This window comes from Haemorhous mexicanus, chromosome 5, assembly GCF_027477595.1.
Source record: "Haemorhous mexicanus isolate bHaeMex1 chromosome 5, bHaeMex1.pri, whole genome shotgun sequence".
NCBI lineage: Eukaryota > Metazoa > Chordata > Aves > Passeriformes > Fringillidae > Haemorhous > Haemorhous mexicanus.
In genome coordinates this window covers 38,665,300-38,686,192 of record NC_082345.1, presented here as the reverse complement: position 1 = coordinate 38,686,192, position 20,893 = coordinate 38,665,300, and the positions used below count along the sequence as shown (strand labels likewise).

The window sequence follows — 20,893 nt, the reverse complement described above, 5'->3', positions numbered from 1 at the left end:
CCTTTGATTAATAATAATTGAAAAGTATGTAAAAATCTCAGTCCTTCACTAAATGTGTAACCTGAAGTGTAATCTCTGGGATCTATGACTTCAACAGGGTTATTCCAGTGATGATATAAGCTGCAAGTCTAATGGCATATAATTTTACTATTTAGCCAAAATTCTCTAAAAATTTTAGTCTTCTAGCACCGTAAACTTTTACCAGTAATTCAGAATTCTATTTAATGTAACAGCCCCATAATATTTAAGAATAGTTTATTAAATACTTCTGTGGTAGCACAGTTTGTACTCCTGTACATACTGTACATTGTATATAGCAATTGTTCTGTTATACCTTAGAATAAAATTAGGAAATAGCATAATATTTAAAACACTGTAGGAGGCATCTCTAGTTTCCCAGCCCATGTCAGAAATGCAAGAAAATTGAAAGTATATGCACAACCTCTAAAAAGGAAGGTAATATGAAGGCAAGAAAAGGCTCTGGTCCTCTGATCTCTAGCTGCCTATTTTGCCTAACATCAGGCATGCTCACCTGTGTCCTTTCAATTTAATCCAAACAATCAGTAATGTTTATTATTTCTGTTATTTCAGGTACTATATATCAAAAGGTGCTATTGTTGATCAGCTTGGAGGAGATTTAAATTCTACTCCACTTCACTGGGCAACAAGGTATGAAAAAATCTTCTGAAATTTTCTTCCTTCTTTTTTTGCTTAACATGGAGTACTGATGGTTTTTTGGAATTGTTTTGTTTTATGGAAATACTTTGTACTAGAATTAATTCAGTCTTTGATAACTGGGCTCACTGTGAATGTGATATGTTTGAACTTAAAGAGCTTTCAGCATATGTTTTTTTTCTGATATAGAGGAAGATGATTGCTACAGTAGGAAAACAAATGAAGTGTAGGCAATTTACCTTACTCTTACTTCTGAGATCTTATTTTTGTCAAGTCATCTGAAGTTCAGTGGCACTTGTGCAGATGGGTCGTAGGATGGTTTGGTGTGACATTGTAATTGCAGTGTTCTATTGCATATGTGGATTTTTTTAAAGATGCACTTAAAGTCAGGGTTCTTATGTAGAAGATGGTCATGATAAATGGCTGGAAAAATTAAAGACAGCTTTCACTCAGTACCTATTCATTCAGACAACCACCTAGAAATAGGTGGGAAAGCAACAGTGTCCATATTACTATTTTTAACTGCAGTTGGCAAATGGAGACTTTGAAAATTAGCTTTTAGAAGATGTAATGTATCAAAATAACCTGTTTGCTAAAGGTGAGGACTTGCTTGTTAGCCTCTATTAAAGATTTTAGCTTCTAAATTTTTTGGTGTCAGAACACAGTCTGTGATTCTGTGTTAATAGCACAAAATCTTGACTAAGTTTCCTGGTGTTCATTCATACCTGTAATCAGTTCTGTGAAGCATTGTCCAAAGTGGCTTCTCCAAAATTGAAAAGGTCTTTTGCTCATGTCAGAAACGGCATACTGACACTTAGACACTGTGTCTAAAAGAAGGCTAGGCCTATGTTCATTAAGCTAAAAAGATGCAGAAGCTTTTAAGATAGTGTGGAGGAAATGTAGACCTTCAGTTTTCCTTTTTTCCCCTACTTTTGTTTTGCTACAGTTTTTAATTTCCACAAAAAGTGATAGTATCTAGCCAGTTTGACATCTCTTAAAATAGCAGGTTTCATATGTGGTTTGTAACAAGTCGTAGTAGACTAGATTTCTCAGTCATAACTTGATTTTTTGGTTGACTGTCTTTTTTTGCTGTGCAGTACAGTTAAGCAAATTGCATGTGATGAGTGCACTATATGCATATAATTTCTGATATGAATGAGTTTGCTTACTCACTTGGAGAATCAGATCATGGCAGTTGCTGTTTTTAAAGTATGAGTTAAATTGTGGGAATTCTGATAGTGTAATTAACTGCTAAACATATTTGTTGTATTTCATTATTCAAGTTTTAATAGTTTTCCTGCATGTAGTTATTTAGTTGTTTGTTTTTTGTGTTTTGTTGCATTTAGGCAGGGTCACTTATCCATGGTTGTACAGCTGATGAAGTATGGGGCAGATCCGTCGCTAATTGATGGAGAAGGATGTAGCTGTATTCATTTGGCTGCCCAGTTTGGACATACTTCGATTGTTGCTTACCTGATAGCAAAGGGACAGGTAAATTTTAAGCAATACCATATTTAAATAGATTCTACTAAATGTTAGAGTAGGAACACAGTTGAAACTTATACCTGTCATTAAGGAGATGCAAAATATTTGCTTGAATAAATATAAAAACAATTCCACGTCCTTTTTTGTAGAGTACAGTGTTGATGTGCTACCTATTAAACTAATTTCCTACAACAGTCGTCTGAGTACTTTGGCTTTAATTCACACCTCCCTAATGTAGTATATGGAAATTCTGATTCTTTATTTCTAATGAATTTAATCTTTAAATGTAGCTATGACAATGGTAGTAAGTGTTGTAGAATTCTTCAATGAGAATGAAACAATTCCAAACCTTCTTGCTAGCCCCTTATATTACTGCTAGATCTGTGAAGCGTGTAAAAAAGGTATATTCATTACTGTTCCTGTTATGTCTCATCTGTTGTTCTGTCTGCTCAAAAACTTGATTGTGTTTTTGCTACACACCCTGCACTGTAATTTGTAGATTTACTCACCCATAGGCATGTGCCTGAAGCACAGATTTGATTTACTGTGTAAACCATATAGAAAAGTCAAAACCCTCCTCTTGTATGACAGTCCTACTAATGCTGTTCACACTTCTGTATTCTGCTTATTCTTTCAAATACCAAGTGAGATATGATCCAGTGAGTCATGTAGAATATGAAATTAGTGAGTTTGGTCTGTGTAAAACAAATACTGAATTTGCTGCAGAAAATTACTTACACCTGTACATGTGAAAAACCCCAAGCTATTGCTCCAGGCAGTATTCAGTTTGTATCTGTTTGGTAAAACAGTACTTAGTGTATGATAAAGAGTAAGCTAGGCAAAAGAAGAGTCTGATCCTATTCTGTATAACTGCTGTTTTGTGAGAACTAATGATTGCAGAGGACGGTGTTTTTAGAGGAGCAAGTTTTGTAATTTCTTCTCAGATTATGTATAGCTGTATGTGGGTTTTATGTTAATAGAAAAATCTTGCTGGTATTATATGAGTGTGAACTTGTTTAAAGCATAGCATTAGTAAAGTACTAACAGCCTCTAAAGTATTCTACTGTGATTATGAAGTCTCCGTGTTTGTCTTCATGTTTGTATACAGATTTGTCCTATTTGAACATATATATCTTAATAACATATCTTCATATCTTCATAACATATCTTCAGTTGAAAAGAAGCTGTATGTCTTTACATGAGTACATATGTAAAGACACAAAAAGTGCCTTAAATTTAAAACTGTTAGTTTGAAAATAGCCCTTCTTATAAATAATTTTTAAAACACTCATTTTTATTAAATCTCTCAAATATTTTCAAGTATGATTTTGGTATTCTTTCCATGATGTAAATTAAAATTAATCTTAACAATAATTTTTCACAGTGCTTCAAAAAGTTTGCTGGAAAAATTATGTATTGATTTGTATGTTTAAAATCTTGTAATATCAATAGTGTTATAATAACAATCCCTAAAATGATTGTTCTCTAGCTATATTACATACAACTACAGAGCCTTTAGTTTGTCTCGAAGCCACAGGAGATACATGATTCTATTTTTAAAATTTCCTTCAATTAGTACTGAGGTCATTAATTTCTTCTCTTTATTTCTTTCCCCACTTTCCTGGTGGTGCTGAGATTCGGATTAGGAAACTTGAAGTGGTTTTGCTTCTGTGGGCTTACCCTATGTACTGCTACTTATTTTCCTTTGTCTTTACAGAGACCAGCTTCCCTTATATCCAAAGAGTAGGCTAGCCCTTGTTCTGAACCTAATTCTAGCACCTGTGTGGCAAATAACAGCTAAATAAATGTCAAAATGAGGGTCAGTGTAGGCTGCTTTGCTGTTTTAGTTCAGATCCTGATGCCTCTGGGGATGAGTGTGGTCAAAGAAAAGCCAACTTTCGTAATGGAATAGAGGACTCACAAGTGGATTAAGAAATCGTTCCTAATTGCTACCTTGTCCATTTTTGAGACAGAACTGGAACCCAACTTCAGTGTTGCTGTTTCACTTTCTACTGGGCTGTAGCAGCCAATGGTAAAATTTGCAATCTGAGGCTTGAGTGAAGGGGAAGAGCTCTTGGTCGGATGCACTCTGGCTTTGATTGGAAGTGAACCCGTTTTCATGCCAGCAAGTACTACTCAGCCAAGAGGCAGCAGTGGCTGATAGAGATGTTGCTTTTTGTTTAGTCATGCCTCTTACTGAATTCTGAAAGACTGATATCTGGCTGCATCAGAATTTGAACATGTTTGTATCAGTAGGTTGCCTGGGTCAGAATCATGCCTGGTACAAGTACATGATGTAAATATAATGAGAAATCAAGTAGCAGAATCTGTAGCACAGTTCAAGTTTAGGTAAGATCTTTATTAAAAAATGCAAGAAAGAAGAACTGAAAAAGAGCTTGAAGGCACTTAATAATGTGCAGTGTACAATTTGACTGCTTGATATTGTGCTTAGACTACTTAAAATGCCAGAGGTGTATCAGAAGCTTGCATGCACCTGGAATAAGTTAAGATACAGATGTTGTATACGAATGGTTGAATAATGTGTTCTCATCCTGTGCATGTGTGAGATAACTTAATCATAGATAATGAGTGACTACAAAGTTGCTTGTAGGGTAAAATTAGGTAAGGAATACTCTACTTCTAAAATTTCAGTTTAACTATTTCATATTCATAGTTCAACTGTCACTTTCATAGTTTAACTACCACTCAATCAAGTACTTTTTTTTATTCTTGGAGTTGCAATTTTGTATGTAACTAGTGTCTCAAGCTATGTAGGGTCACCTGATGTATGGCTTAGAAGTAGTTGGCATCTAGGTTGAGAGATGCCAGTGTGGTACCAACAGCTGTGGTTACTTCGGTGCTGTGATCCATGGGCAGTGCTCCTAAGCATTGTCACCTCAGTTGCCACTGAGACTCCTTCTCTCCACCAAGCTCAGGCCAGCATTAAGACACTGCACCAAGTATTTTATTTCCTAGACCAGCTCAGAGCACATTACTTAGAGAATTGTAAGTCCAGTTGTGTTCTTCCTTATGATTCAAGACTAACTCTGTTTGATTCACTAGGGTATTCAGAACAGAGCTTTTGTTTGAAGGAATGGAGTAGGTTTAGTTCTGTGTTGTCTTCTTTGTTGGTCTGTGCTCTGTTCTATTTGACTCTTACAAAATCTCTGCTTTAATGGGAATGTTACAAAATCTCTGCTTCTAGTCTGTAACTAGCACATCTTTTCTAAATTAACATTGTCAGACTTAGATCAGCCTTATTGAGAAATCTTCTTTACTATATGCTTTTAAAGCCTTTTTTCTTTTCCCTGGGCAATAGTTCATGTGAAAGAGATCTTTTCCCTATGGAGAATAGGATTCTGAGCAAGGATGTGATGGGTCTTTTCTATGAAGGTCTGTGTTTTGTGAAAGAAGCAGTAATGGTTCTAAAGAGGATCAAACTCCTGGTTCCTTTCTGTGTGATTTAAAGTAATTCTAAGTGGGATCTCTTGATGTTTTCTATGCTTATTTTATCACAGTACTGGTTTGACCATTGCTTGTTAAATCTTCTGGTAAGCCTAATGCTGCTCTGATCTCTAGCTGCTCTTCAGAATCCTTCCTTGTCAACTCTTGCTTTCAGAAAGTGGTATTAAGCAGCAGAAGAGTTGCTGCAACCCCTTTTCATGCAGAAAGCTCTTTCTCCCCAGTATATTTGCCTCACTAAAAGCTTTTTGTGCAATGTTATATTAGTGTCCTAGGAAAGTCTGGCTATCTTTGCATGTGAAAAGCTTTTTCTCCTTCAGAACCGGAGTTGTTGTACTTCAGAAACAAGAGGAAATTTTGCTTGTTGTGGTCCACAGAGTTCACACTTGAACCACATGCAGAGGGCAGCAGTATTTGCAACTTTTGATTATTGCATCAATTATTGTTTGGATCTTTGGTTCTTGCAGTGCTTGCACCATGTCCTAACAGCACAGGTACATCCCTCTGTGAGCACTGATCTGTCACTGAGTGTTAAACAAGAACGTAATGCTAAAGTGTCTGTTGGACACCACAGAATGGAAGAACAGTCTCTTAATATGAACCAGCTGCTGAAGGCTTACTTTTTTGCCTCAGCCCTCTCTTTGGCAAAAAGCAGGAGCAGAGCTTCCTTTCTAAAACGTCTCACTCACTCTGTGGTTATAGTAGTGGTCTGGAGAAATAACAAATTTTTACTGAGAGGTTAGTTAGAGCACATGTCTGCTATCCACAGCTACATCATCTTTGTTACATCTGTGCAACAGTGAATCTTAGCTGCTTTGCCTCTCATTAAATTTCCTTTGAAAAGGGATCTGCTTCAGCCAACATAGTAGCATAATATGAGTAGTAGCTGTGGTCTGCCTAGGTAACTTACGTGTAGGGAATGCTCTGCAGCTGATGGGTTTGGGTTTTTTTCTTTTAGCTGAGTGTCATCTAGTGTGCAAAGTGTAGTTTGGATTTGTCAGGTGAAATCATTGAAGGAATTGTTCTACTTACATCTAAACACATTCATACTGTCACAAAGAGGTGCTTTTCTATATGAAATCTAAAGATGAAAGAGTGATTGTTCATGTTGCAGTAATTTGTACAATCCTCCAAGTACATTGTTCATGCAATGTGAGCTGTGAATCAGTTGTGCTTCTCAAGGGTGAATGAACTTGAGATTGGGCTGTGGTTCTAACTTCCTTCATAATTTCAACCACAGGGGGCTAAAGGCAATGCCAGCAGTTGCATAGTCCTAGTAGGCTCAAAAGGATCTAACCTATACAAGTACTGTGGGCAAACAGAGTTGGGTCCTGATCTCAAACTATGTAACTCTTCTGAACAAACAGTACAAGCAAGTAAATCGAGTAACTGTTCTTCTTCTCCTCCATCAACTGTGTTTTTTAAATAACCTTTTTTTTTTAAATTAAGCAACAGAGTAAAAACTCAGAAATATAAAGTAATCTGCAGGCTAGAGGTGTTTTAAAAGCAATTATTTGGAGCAGCTAAGTTGGATTTTCTGGGGAACAGCTGCCTGGGTCAGGCTAGCAGCAATGTGAGTAGGGATCCCAGCATGCTGGGCATTTTGTAGACTACTGGAGCAGAGGAGGTTCTGGGGATGACAGAAAGCAACATCAGTCACTTTCTGGGTTTTTGTCAGGAATTTCTCTAGCAGAAGACTTCATTGAAACGCTCTCCAATCTAATTTTCCTAGTAAGAACTGAGAGAAGTGGTATAGGAAATGTTGTCATAGCTCTGTTTCCTCTAAGGAAAACTCTTCATGTCCTGCATTACGTTAACTTGCAGTGATTTTGTTAGTGCTGGTCTGTGAAATCTGCCCAAATGTGCTTGAGAGTCTAATCTGCCTCAAATTATTTAGGAATTACCAATTTCTCTAGGCAGGAGGGAGAGAAATTACAGATCAGTTTTTTTTTTTTGAGGAGCTTGTTTTTATTAATGGCTTTTTTTCAATCTTAAAATTCTCTGGTGTCCATTAACTGGATATTCAGATACATAAATACCATTGGAACTCGATGAACTAAGGGAAATTGCTTTGCAAGTGGAAAAACAGGTGCAACTAGCATTTAGTAGGATGTAGGATTCAGACAGTGGTATTTACAGTAATTTATCAAGTATCTTTTCAAATATTGGTGCATTATTTTAATTTTCCTCTGCTTTTTAATGCAGTAATACACCACCTGTATATATCTTTATATATATCTTTAATCTTGAAGATTAACAGTAAGTTAGAAATGGTCTTACACAGCATGACTGTTCGATAGTTTCCAAAATAGATTGGAACAGTTATTTTTTGGCAATGGTGGCGTCAATGTTTGTTTTCATTTTTTAAATACCATTTGAGTGTAAAAGCTTGCCAGTTTTTCTTCCAATTCCAAGATGATTAGTCTTAGAACACTGCTTCTCATTGCAAACATTGCATCTGCTGGATCTTGAGTATGCTTACTTACCTCACCAACTTTTTTTTCTTTTCTTTTTTTTTTAGGATGTAGATATGATGGATCAAAATGGAATGACACCTTTAATGTGGGCAGCTTACAGAACACATAGGTAATACATGCAGTTTTGACTTTATTTTAGTTTTAACCAAGTAGTATATAGTAGTGACTGGTTTGGGGAGTTTTTTGTAAGTTTTTTTTTCTGTTCTTTCCCCAGTTGCCATTTTATCTTTCTTCATTTATGGTTATTGTGAATTCATCCCACTTGGTAGCTCAGCCCAACACAGCCACTTCTTCACTCCTGCTAAGTGGGATGAGGAGAATCAGGAGGGTAAAAATGAGAAAACTCATGTGTTGCAATAAAGATTGAATAGTTGAATAGATAAAGCAAAATAAGGAATTCATTTGTTACTTCCCATCAGGAGGTAGAAGTTCAGCCATTTCTAGGTCAGCAGGGCTCTGTCACTTGTAATAGTTACTTGGCAAGGCAGATGCTGTAACTCTGAAATGTCCTCTGCTTCCTACTTCTCTTCCCCAGCTTTTATTGCTGATCACACTGTCATGCAGTATTGGATATCTCTTTGATCGGTTGGGGTCAGCTCTCCCTGCTGTGTCCCCATCCAACTTCTTGTGCACCCCCAGCCTGCTCACTGGTGGGGCAGCATGAGGAGCAGCAAAGGCCTTGACCCTGTGTCAGCACTGCTCAGCAGTAGCTAAAACATCCTGGTGTTATCAGTACTGCTTTGGTCACAAATCCAAGACACAGCACTGTAGGAGCTGCTGTGGAGAAGATTTACTTGATTTCAACTAAACCCAGTACAATGACTTTTTCAGGAGAGAGGGTACTGTGAAAAAGTGCTCACTAATCCTTCCTGTGGCAGTGACTGGAAAAAATTGATTAAAAAATAACACTTCTCCAAAGAAGAAATGTTTGAATTAGGCCCTCCCAAACAGGAATCTATCTCTGTCTATTGTTGGGAGGAACACAAACTAGCTCTTACCAATACTTGCCATTGCCAACATTCACATCCTATTTTTGTTTCATCTTCTGGATTGTGAAGTGGAAACATAACATGTTTTGAACTTTCGTTGTTTAAGTATATAATCGTGTGCATATTTTTACAAAACTGTTAGTAGTGTTAGATTTTGGTAAACACAGAACTAGAGTTGTAGAACAAATGTTTCTTGACATCCCAGAATGAGCTGTCTTAGGGAGATCCTTTAAAGTCAAGATAATAGTGATTGGTTTTGGTGGGAAGAGATTTTGAGTCATTCATAATTGGCAGCAAAAAAATGTCACTTTGCTATTACATAGTGTACCTGATCAGTGATCTTCATAGAAATTGAATGCATCAACAGTAAGTTGGGATGTATTTGAGTTCATCTGTAGCTCTAACAAGAATTTTCTTTTCTAGTGTGGATCCAACACGATTACTACTTACATTTAACGTGTCGGTTAATCTGGGAGACAAGTACCACAAAAACACAGCATTGCACTGGGCTGTGCTAGCAGGAAATACTACAGTCATTAGTCTTCTGTTAGAAGCTGGAGCTAATGTTGATGCTCAAAATATTAAGGTAAATGTTTGGTCTGGTTTAATTGTAAGTGGTTTGAGGCAGAAATAACAGAGACTATGATAAATCTCAAGAATAGGTTATTATTGTGGGTATAGTGGGATCATGAAGATGGAGCAAAAGCAATGCCATTAATGTGTCATTTGGCAATTTTTTTTCCCTAAGAGTGATGCATAACCACTAGATTTGCACCATAAAAGATACTCAAGTAAATTATTTAACAACAGTTAGGTGTAAATATACGGGAGTGGGGTGTGCAGTTGGACTTCATGTGTGAAGACTGGTGTATTTGGATGTAAAATTGGAAACCTGACTGAATATTTTCTAGTGAAGTTCTTCGGTGACTGTTAATTGGAGTGAGATATGAGACATCTCAGTCCTGTCCAGGGAGCTGACAAATGCTCTAGTCAGTCTCCCAGTGCCAGTAAGCAAATTGGAGGCCTGAAAATGCCAGTAGGAGTCAAATAAGCAAATGGGCTCTTTTTATGAACTTGGCTTGCCTGATGACCAGAATTTCTTAACAATGGATCTAGATTCCATACTAACAGAGCCCATCTCCAGCATGTGTTAGACCAGCAAAACAGCTTTTAGAATTTCTGCCGTAACTTGAAGCTTCTCCAGCCTTGGAAGGTGTGCCTTTGGAATGTGGTTTTGTCCATTACTTCCAGATACTCTTTATATAAAATTAGATGTATTTTGCTACCCAGGCTGTTTCATCTGTGGTGTCAGAGAAGAAATCACTTTTTGAAAAAGAATTCTCTACTTAGTTTCTCTTCAAATATTTGTATTTTCCACTTAAAGAGTGTTACAGGAGAGTGGTTATGCTTGAAAATACAGCTGTAACTTAATTTAATTTATTTGTCCTTTCACCATTTTTCCTACTGATTAAGATGGCCGGGGCCTATTTTGCTTGGCCATAAATAATAGAAATATATGTATTTTAAAAAAAGTACACATCAATTATCTTGGAGAGCATTGAATAGCCTTTCTCAGGGAGCAGCCAGATTTTGCTGGCAGCTTTTTGGGTCCTGCATTCCCTTCAGAAAATCAGAAATGTTCATAATCATGAATGAAAACTCATTACAAGGAATCACCTATACACATGCTTAAAACAAATAACCTAGCCTCTTGCATGGGCTGAGGTGAAGATACATTAATTATTCCTGGTCTATAAGGTCAGTTGTGTGAAGGAGTCATGATTGCAGTCTCACTTCTTGTGTTGAAAAGCTATTTTCCTATGCCACCTATGGTAAAAAATTAAGGTGTTTTTGTGGGAAAAAAAATCAGTATGTCAACCTTACTTGTCTTGACAGACTGATTAGTGTGACATGAGTTCTAAAGTCATCACTGTACCTACATTTCTGGACTCTAATGAAATCTGTAGCAAAAATTTCTGTGTTTGGCTATATGAAAAAGTATATGCTAGCCTGAAGTAGTTCATGGTCTTGCCTTCTTTATTGACAGACAGCAGCAGTCAGTAGAAAAATGGGTTTTTGAACCTGCTGGATCATGATATCTTTCCAGTCATGCCAGAAGATAAGCGTCTGGTTTCTCTGACCACTGCCTATCTTCTGCAGTGAAGTCTAGGTTTCTTGCATGCTTCCCCAGGTTTTTAGGATCTTCAGAGGATCAAAATTATTTGAGCAATGGCAGTTTTGCCATCCAGCCAGTGACTTGGTAAGAGGTGCTGATTTAGGTGGTAGTGAATATGTAGGAAATAGAAAAATTTGGTTGATTCTTAAATGCGTAGAATGAGTTGATTCTTAAATGAGTAGAAACTCAGTTTGGTGCCCCTCCTTTGACTGTTCAGCAAAAGTTTTCTTTGAGCCAAAAACTAATTAAGTGTTTGGCTCATGCTTCCTCAAAAATAAAAGGAATTGTGAAAGGCTTCTTTCTGATGCAGTCAGTTCCAGATTCCTGCAGCACTGTTTAGTGAATTCCTTTTCTCACATAGCCCATGGAATTGACCAAGAATGGTGGTAAGACAGCTGTTATTACAGAAACGCATTGGCTGAAAGCTGTTCATCTTCTTCAGATGATGACGTGACTGAAATGTTAGATGTGAGCTTTGGCTTTATTGTTATCAGCTCTAGTCAGTCTGTTAGAAAGGCACGTGCTGCTTGCTGCCTAGGCTTGGAACAAATTGGGACCAGTCATCTCAGTAAGGTGTTCTTTACATTGCATGACAGTTTGTGAAGTATTTGAACAATAGCACTCCTATCCTAGAGCAAAGCTTGATACAAGCAGTGAGTTAGTCCTGTTTTGTTATTAACCCTCTTTTTATTATGCTGTACAAGAAATTAATATTTTCCGTTTGGTAGTAAGATAATTCTTTCATTTTTGAGAACTAGATTAATGTTAGACTTGGAAGCTGCATTTCAGTAATCAATGTTAGAGTGGTTTTTTTGTTTGGTTGATTTTTTTCTTAAGGAAATTTTCTTGCCAGACCAGTAAACAGATTGGGCAGACAAGAATAGGATTTCCCAGGGAGCCAGGTTATCACTGGGGACTTGGGGAAAACTTGTAAATTTGGTTTAAGTTTGAGCAGAAACTCCTTGATTTAGTAGGGAGATATAGAGACCTAAAGGAGCTCTTACGGTCTAAGAAAGATTTCCTTTTTTTAATCTATAAGTGAATAATTTATTGAACTTTAAATGTAATTTCTTGATTATGCAGTGTATCTTAGGCTTGTCCATGGAAGTCTGCATGTACAGTTCCCTATCTTAATGACTCTTCAGGTTATTTTTTTTATCTAAATACTTTCAATATGTATTACTGAAGCCTTATTGCTTGCTGACAATTTTAAGTCTGTTACTAGATTAAGCTCCCCTATACATGTTTTTTTTTTTTTAATTTTTAAGGAAGTCAGCCATCAACTACTCCTGTAAAGACAAGGAGAATATTAAAATGGCCAGATGATGAGAGACATAGTCAAAGACTTCTTTAAAGCTCCCTCAATTTTTTTATCTAGGCAGTTCCTAGGTGTCTCATGGCCCTCTAGTGGAAGGGATGCTCAGCTGGACCCCAAGACAACTTCAGGATTTACTTGGGAGATCAACTCCCAGAGGGGATTGCTTGTCCACAGGTAATCTTTACAGTCTGGATATATAAGGTGATACTAAAATAACAGCATCTCTGGAGTTTCCTAGATATTAGCAATTCAAGGTGCTACTAAACCTGTGATGAAACAGGCACTAATAGTTTGATTTCAGGCATTTCTGGTGAGAATGGAGTTAATTTAATCTGTTTTTTTTAAACATCTGGCTAAATTACTTTGAAGCCAAGTCAGAAGGTTATTCTTTTTTAACTGATTTTTCTAGTTAAACTTCTCACACAGAAGGTGTGAAAGGTCCTGCTAAATAGCAAAAAGCTTCACCTCATAATTTGTATTCTATGCTATTTACTCTCTTAAAGATTTGGAGCAAGATTTCAGAGGCAGAGATGACAGTTAAGTGCTCAGTTCCCATTGTCTTTCTATGGGACATAGGTAGCTAACTGCAGTTTTATTCTTTGAAATCACTTCTGTCTATAGTAATTATTGCCCTTTCTGGGTAGTTTCAGTTTCTAGTACCTGTCTCACTTTTTTTTTAGGAGGGGGCCGAGCGATGGAGGATTCAGCCATTTTTCAAGCCTCCATGAATGATTTGTTTAGGAGGGAGTTAACTCCAGTAGAAGAGAGGAAGAGTCAAATGCAAAACTGAAGCTGGAGGTACCTGCAATTGGTTGTCTCTTGCCTCCTCTATAATTTTAGACCAAGTCAATAACTTTTTCATTTATCTCTCTTCCTAAGTGTTTAAAAAGTAATAAAATCAAATCGGTTTGGTAGGCACCTTTGGTCCCTGTATCTTTCACTCTGTGTTTCTCTTTTGCTTCATCTGTTAGTCCTTTCTGAAACTGCAGAAATGAAAACATGAGCCATTGCTGGCTTAGCACCCAAAATACATGAAACACGAGCTCAGAGTAAAAGCTCAGAATTTTGAAATAAGTTGGACATGAGCACTCAGTTTATTCTTTCATGTTTTCTTCCTAGGACTTCCATAACTGAAATGAACCTGAGAACATTAGGCTGGTGAAAAAAAATCCTAGAAGCATTCCATAATACTAGTAACTTCAGTCTGCCAGAAGGCAGAGAATTAATGAAGAAGTCAGGCTTTAGACTTGGGAGAGTTTCCATGATCCAGTGGGTCACAAGTTCTTATTCTTTGCTTGATTTCTGCTGCCTGTCAATAGCTGAGGGGGAAGCACAGTTCTTCATTCACAGACTAGTAGACTGTGTGTAGAATAGTGGAACATAGATTTGTTCTCTGCTAAAGGAAACAATTATTGCTGTCAGGACATACATCTCGTCAGAATCATACATTTAATATGCTACTTGTGCACACTTGTATAGTTATGGGAGAGTGAAAAACCAAAAGGAATGAATGATGTTTGGTGTCAAGTAAGCTGCAGAGCAAAAAGTATGCCAGAATGTAGCTAAACTGTTTTAAAATGTGTTAGTTTTAACAGCCAATCTTCGGTTTCAAAAGTGCTCCAAATGCATTTTATTTTAAGTTGGATGTTTCCCACATTTATACTCTTGACAGGGAGAATCACCTCTTGATCTTGCAAAACAAAGGAAGAACGTTTGGATGATCAATCATCTACAAGAAGCAAGACAGGCAAAGGGGTATGATAGTCCATCCTTTCTGAGAAAACTAAAAGCAGATAAGGTAAGTAGTAGCATAACACCTGTGTAAATCAATCTTATGGCTGCTCTTGGTTTGGGGACCTGTGTGTTTGTTTAAAAGAAGTTCAGGGCTGTGGTTTCCCCACATTTCAGCTTTAAGGAATGTCTTCTTATTATGACTAAAGTGATTGCAAAAGGGAAAAAAGTGCTTTATTTAGGGCATGAGGAAATAAAACCCTAAGCTTCTATACACTTACTTTTAGTTTTTGTGCTAACTAAAAAAAAGTGTTAGGAAAGTATTGTGTGGTCATGTATTGTTTGGGTTAGCCAAGACGTTCCAAACCTGACTCAGGTAGCTGAGGAAAGAAGCATTTTGGGTATCCTGAACTCTGATCTCCTCTCTAGTTATGTATTGTTTATTGTTATTGTGTTGAATGAAAGAAGCAGTCAGTCTTAGCAGTATAAAGTAATACATGAGTCTCTAACGTGGAGGCCTTTTGCCTCTCAGAGTACTGTATAATACTGCAGATAGGAAGAGGCCATAAATGAGGGTGTAAGAGTTAACATACTGCTCTAGGATGAAGAACTGTCTTCCTACCTATTGTTTGACTATTTAAAAAGAGTTAATGTTTTCTTCTTGGTGTCCACCAACACTCAGGCAGAGTGTTGTGCTGGATATTGTGTTGATACCTACCACTGGTTTAATTTTTTAAAATAAAGATACATTGCATCCAGATGCTCAAAGTACTGCTACAGTCTGGGCTTTAACCCTGTGGTACTATAATAATGCTGTGATTATTGACCTGAAGTGGTTCGTACATTTCATTGTCACTGTACTTTAATGATTTGTAAAGAGTTCAGTGCTCTCTTCAGGAGTTGTATCCACACAGTGTAAGACAAAAAAGGTCCTATCTTTATTAATAGATGCTTCTGAATAGCTTAAAAACTGCAGTTACATCAGTAATAAAAATTTACTGACATTGTCATATGCTGTGTGGCAGTTCATACACTTATGGATTTGTTAAAAAGAGCTAATATTACCTTGATTCTGGATTAGCAGCAAAGTCTCTAGAAGACAGTTCTAAAACAAAGTTATTGATTTGTAATGCAATTTTAGGAAGGTTTATTTTCCTTGCAAATTCATTGGAGGTGTGTAAAGACAAGAAATGAGAAAAATTGGTGAAGATTTATCCCCCACTGTCAAGCTTCCTGAAAATTTAAGTTTTCATGACTGTCCTGTTTATTATAGAATCTGTTCTTGAAAACAGAGTTACTTACTGATGTTTGTTTCTATATAGGAATTCCGTCAGAAGGTGATGCTGGGAACTCCTTTCCTAGTTATTTGGCTGGTTGGGTTTATAGCAGACCTAGACATTGATTCTTGGCTCATTAAAGGGCTGATGTATGGTGGCGTTTGGGCTATGGTACAGTTTCTTTCAAAGTAAGTGTTTCACTGGGACACCATCTGTTTAGTGTGCATGTGAGAAGTATTTTGCTGGCATCTTTATTGGATAGATAATCTTAAATTTGCATTTGTAGGAATTGGTCTTTATTTCTGCAAAAGATCTTGTGCAGCTATAGCTCCTGTAATGCTCTATTGTCTTGTGAAACTTGGAATTATCTTGGGTGAATACTGCTGAGCTAACAGAAGCTAACAGCAGAACAGAAATTCAGTTGTTATCCAGAGGAGGGTGCTGAATGTCTGTCTTCAAAGAGTTATCAGCATGAATATTGCAGAAAGCAGGCAATGGAAAAGTTTCTATAAAGTAATGAAGACAATGTGCAAGTGTACTATTAAAACTATTTTCTCTCAATAATTTAAATGCACAAAGGCATCTAAAAGAGATTTATAGAGAGAAATTAAGTCAGAATCAGATTTTGAAGCTTTTGTCTTTGTGGAAAGGAGTGACTAAAGAAAAAGGCTGCTTTCTAATAGCATTTTTTGTACATCTTGTTACCTCATCATAAATACTTTCAGTTGTAGTTAAGATTACTTTAAATGTCTGTAAATGTACCTACAAATACACACACACACACGTGTGTAGTCATACTCCAGTGGATTTTCAAGAGCTGTAGACTACATCATCTTTGCTTTTCATTATCACGTGCTGCCAAGATAGGAGTACTTGTTGTATCCCCATGCTTAGGAGCTTTCTGCTTTTCTGGAGTTGGATGTCATGTTTATTTAGAACCATTTGCTACTCTTTTCTTTCTGTATAAAGAGAAAAATATATCTGCTCCTTAAACCAAGTTCAGAAGATTTTAGTGAACTTAGTAGACCAGGAGGGAAGTGGAAGGTTATCCAGCATTTGCAGGATCTTGGAGATGATCTGTTTGGTCTTTTTGTCACCTCTGAGGCTTTGCAATTTGCTGGCCTCCTCCCACAAAAAAACATATTTCTCATTTGTCAAATTCTCAACTGTGCCTCCTACAGAAAGGAAGGACAAGATTTCTTCCAATCTCTCAAGATCTGTATTTTGTGAAGTTTTATATTTTTGGACTAACTGACATGAGTTCAAGATTAACATTTTTATTTTCTCTTACCTGTTGCTTAATATTTAGTATAAATAATTTTTAAAATGTTTTACACAAAGCCCAGGTTTGAATTAAACTTGTGCTGTTATTCTAATAGTGTTTTCTTTCCCTATAAAATCTTAGCTAATCTGCTTAGCTGTGTTTTCCTCCCTACTTTCACACACACAAAAATACACAGAAGTCCCTGAAAGAAAGATTAGTGCAGAGTAACTACTGTGTGTCCAAGTGTATATTCACTTATTATTCATCAAATGAGCTCATGTTCCTTACAGGGTTTTCTCCAAAGACCTAAGGAACTTCCACTAGAGAAGAGAGAGTTACTCTAAGGGTGTAAAGAAGTGAAATGGAAACTACTCCCTGCACACATTTGTCTGTGGCAACCCTGAGGGAATCACCAGCACAAAAAGCAAAATGGATCGATATCAGGATGTTTAGGCAGATGATGCAGAAGTTTTATTTCAGGGAGGTTAGTTGTTTAGAGTGTTGTTTTCCATAGGTTTTGTAGCAATTTCTTCTTGAATACAGAGTAGCCTAGTTATTCACCTAATTTGTCTTACTGTATGCAACTTTATTCAGAAGAGTCTTTAAAATGCAAAAGTGTAAGAAAGTGAAAATTGTTCTGATGGCTTATTTTTTTTTTAATTAATGTTGCAGCATTTTACCTTAGAACTTGTCAAATATAGTGATATATGGGAAATTAATTAGTCTGGATTTTTTTCAACTTTATATTGGCAACTGTAGCAGAAGCAAAATATTGAATTATCTGAAATATTTCAAGTATATAGGCTGATAACACCGAAGTGTCTTAGGCTTTTTTTCTTAATGATATAATTTTAATGTGCAGTTTTCATTGTATGGGTTTCCAAAATGTCTTTAGCACTGGAATCTCAAAACTTTATATAGTTTGCAACCACTGTCCATATTGCTACGAATCTCACAGGTTCCTGACTGCTTGCACAGTGTAGTTTTAGCATCAGTATTTACTCATTCTGCCTGTCTTGGCAGGTTGAAAAAAAGAATTTCTCATGAACTTTGAACAGAAAAGTGAGGAAAATGTATGTATGGCATATTTTGCAAAATCCCATATAATACAAATTTTATTAGGAAGTGTTTCCCTGAAGCAGTAGTTCAGGATTTACATTTTATAAATCAAAACTTACCTTGTGACATTGTTCCTACATTACAGGTCATTCTTTGATCACTCCATGCACAGTGCACTGCCTCTTGGAATATATTTGGCAACAAAATTCTGGATGTATGTGACGTGGTTCTTCTGGTTTTGGAATGATATCCTTTTTTGTGTACAGTAGTATTTTTTTCATGTTCATAGTATGAGGAATTACACAGCTATATCCTACATACAACACTAAGTAAACTAATAATAATTTATAAAAGGGAATTGCCACTAAACACTGCTTTCTATATTAATGTTAATTATTTTATTGCTTTAAAAATGTGCATGCTATTTGGTAAGTAGAAGATTTTCCTCAAAACTTACTTACAGTACTCTGCAGAATTTCCTTTACCAACTTCCTCTATGAAGGAAATGTTAGCAACACTGTAAAATATTATCTGGCTGTAAGGGGACACAATGTAATTGTACTTTTTAGACACTGCTCTGAAAACAGTAGGCTGGTTCATGGTCTGTATCAATTCCGGTAGAATTGGTTTCACAGAGCTGCCTAAAGACTTTGGAAATTCCATTTTGTGCAAACTTTAGATGCATTTGATAACTATATTTTCAGTTATTTTGAAAATATGTGTATTAACAATACTAGATTATAGAGATTGAGCATATTGCCATATTTTTGTGGTTTTGATTGTCTGTCTAGATATGAATTTCCCTTACTCATGGAGGTAGAAATTGAGTCAGAGTTCAGTGGGGAATGTTAGTTTTCCATGGCAAGGAAATAGATTCAAACAGCTTTCTTGGGTACTGTAATTTCAGTAGCCAAGAAAACAAAGTAGAGATTTGATACTTAATATAGTTGTTATGGTTGTAATTGTGAGGTTTTTGTCCTGAAGCTCATAGTTCATTCATGTATCTATCAACTTACTTAAATTTTTATTTCTGTTATTCATTCTGATTAAATAGCTTGAAGTTTGTTTGTTTTTTTGGTTTTTTTTGGCATAGAATAATCCTAATTGTTCACTAGAAATATAGGCAATTACCCTAATAAAACCTGACTTCAGAATGTCAATAAAATACTGTCCTACTTCTGTCCCAAGCTGGTGTCTCAAAACTTTGCAACAGTCTTTTTGTACAGATAAGTAGTGGTCTAAGATTTTCAGTTACTAATTACTTTCATTAGAGCTGACACAATTCTCTGACAAGCAGTTTTAGAGACCAAGTGCTTGAGGCCATCTTCCTTTAATTGGTGATTTTTGTATGGAAGTCTTTCTAATAAGTTCCAAATTCATTCTTCTTCTGGTAAATAGCCCTGTAGCTTTATTGCAAAATAGAAATTGCATGCCTCCTCTATTTTTATAACATGAAGCATAGCCTTATGGTTGAATAAAGAATTCCTCTATTTCTACAGCTTTATATGATTGCTTACAGCAGACTAGAGTACTACTTTACACTTTGTAGTATTCAAATGATAAAACCTGTCCTAGTAGTTTTCACAAATTCTGACTGTCTTTTGCCTGGGGAAGAGAATTTATAACCTTAAACAACTATCAGGAATTGCCTTAATGGAACTTTGTATTATAAATAACATAAAGATCTTAATTGCTGCAAGTGCAACTTTAATATTTAGGTATTTAAAGATCATCAACTCTTGTATGTTTAATCCTAACGGGACAGAAAAGGTCAGTGGATGCAATGTATCATAAAGAAAAATAAACCCAAGGATTTGCAGTGCATTTTCTTGAATTTCAGAATGGTCAGATGAAAAATAGATCTCTAAATTCTAAGGTTTAATCATGTGTCTTTCAAAGAGCCAGTATTGAAAATGTACTGAACTTTTTGTAAATGTTTCAGTTCTATTGGATTTTTCTCAGCAGCTTCTGAGTTTGGTGTATTTGATAAAGTAGAAATCCTATTCTTGCAGGGAATGAAGAATATGATTTGTGTATTTTTGAGTCTACATATGAGTTTATGGTCCTGTGCCTCCCTGCCACTGTTTTGCTGCATCCCTGTAACTATATTTTGCTTGTAACAAAGGATGCTTATGTCTTGCCCCATTAGTGTATTCTAGTTTCCTAGTGTTTGCAGATAGGAGTGAAAATGCTCTCCAAAATCCTACACATTTAGTCACCATGTTTTAATTTAGTTTTATTTTTAAAAGAAAAAAACTTATTTAAAATTACACTTTTAATAATGTGAGACTAGAATTTCACATTTTGTTCTTTTTCATTAGTATTTATAGGTATAACATTCTCTTGTGTCCTGTAAATGTCCTGCCAAGATTATACCTCAGTTGTTCATGCAGTCTTTTCAGTTCCAGCTGAACAAATACTGCTCATTTTGTCATAAAGATTCATACCCTGCTCTGTTTTTCTAAAATGTCAGAGTTTACTGTAACCCAAATATTTACAGTATTTTTTTTCTTCAGTTTGTATTTGGTGCAAATGGGAGTGTGCAGTTTTAATTAAGCAAGCTTTTATGCCTATAGCATCCCTTCTGCAATGCTGAGATTTTGAGATTATATAAGGCAATTTGTGTTTTTTAAAATAATTTATCATTGACTAATACTGTATTGATTATCTTATTTCAAATATACTTCACCAATTGCTGGGGTCTGGGCTAAAGAAAACAAACATTGCACACATTTTCAATTAGTGATCATTTTAAAACTGGGTGAAAGAGAATTCATGATGATTTTCATTCTTTGCAAAGCAGATACAATTGTATAGGATTTTAAAAACTGTAACAAGTTAATTGGTACAGTTGAGCAGTTAAAAAAAAAATTATTACCAAAATTAGTTTCAGGAAAAGAGCAAAAAGTCTTCATGCAGAAAAAAAAGAAGTCAGCAGCCATTTTTCTACAGGAACCAAAGACCCCCAAAAATCCAAACT

The 20,893-nt window shown here is 36.1% G+C and overlaps 1 protein-coding gene across 2 annotated transcripts in view; it reads left to right on the top strand.

Moving 5' to 3' along the window:
* The window catches only part of ZDHHC17 (zinc finger DHHC-type palmitoyltransferase 17), a 65,739-nt gene that overhangs the window by 27,855 nt on the left and 16,991 nt on the right, over positions 1-20,893 (top strand). For both annotated transcript variants that reach the window (XR_009486553.1, XM_059846877.1), the window contains exons 4-10: positions 592-669; positions 2,022-2,166; positions 8,144-8,208; positions 9,512-9,674; positions 14,255-14,380; positions 15,636-15,778; positions 18,059-18,161. Coding sequence is in view for 1 of the 2 variants with exons in the window: in XM_059846877.1 (XP_059702860.1) it covers positions 592-669; positions 2,022-2,166; positions 8,144-8,208; positions 9,512-9,674; positions 14,255-14,380; positions 15,636-15,778; positions 18,059-18,161 (823 nt within the window). In the remaining variant the exon portion in view is untranslated. The remainder of the gene's footprint in view (positions 1-591; positions 670-2,021; positions 2,167-8,143; positions 8,209-9,511; positions 9,675-14,254; positions 14,381-15,635; positions 15,779-18,058; positions 18,162-20,893) is intronic.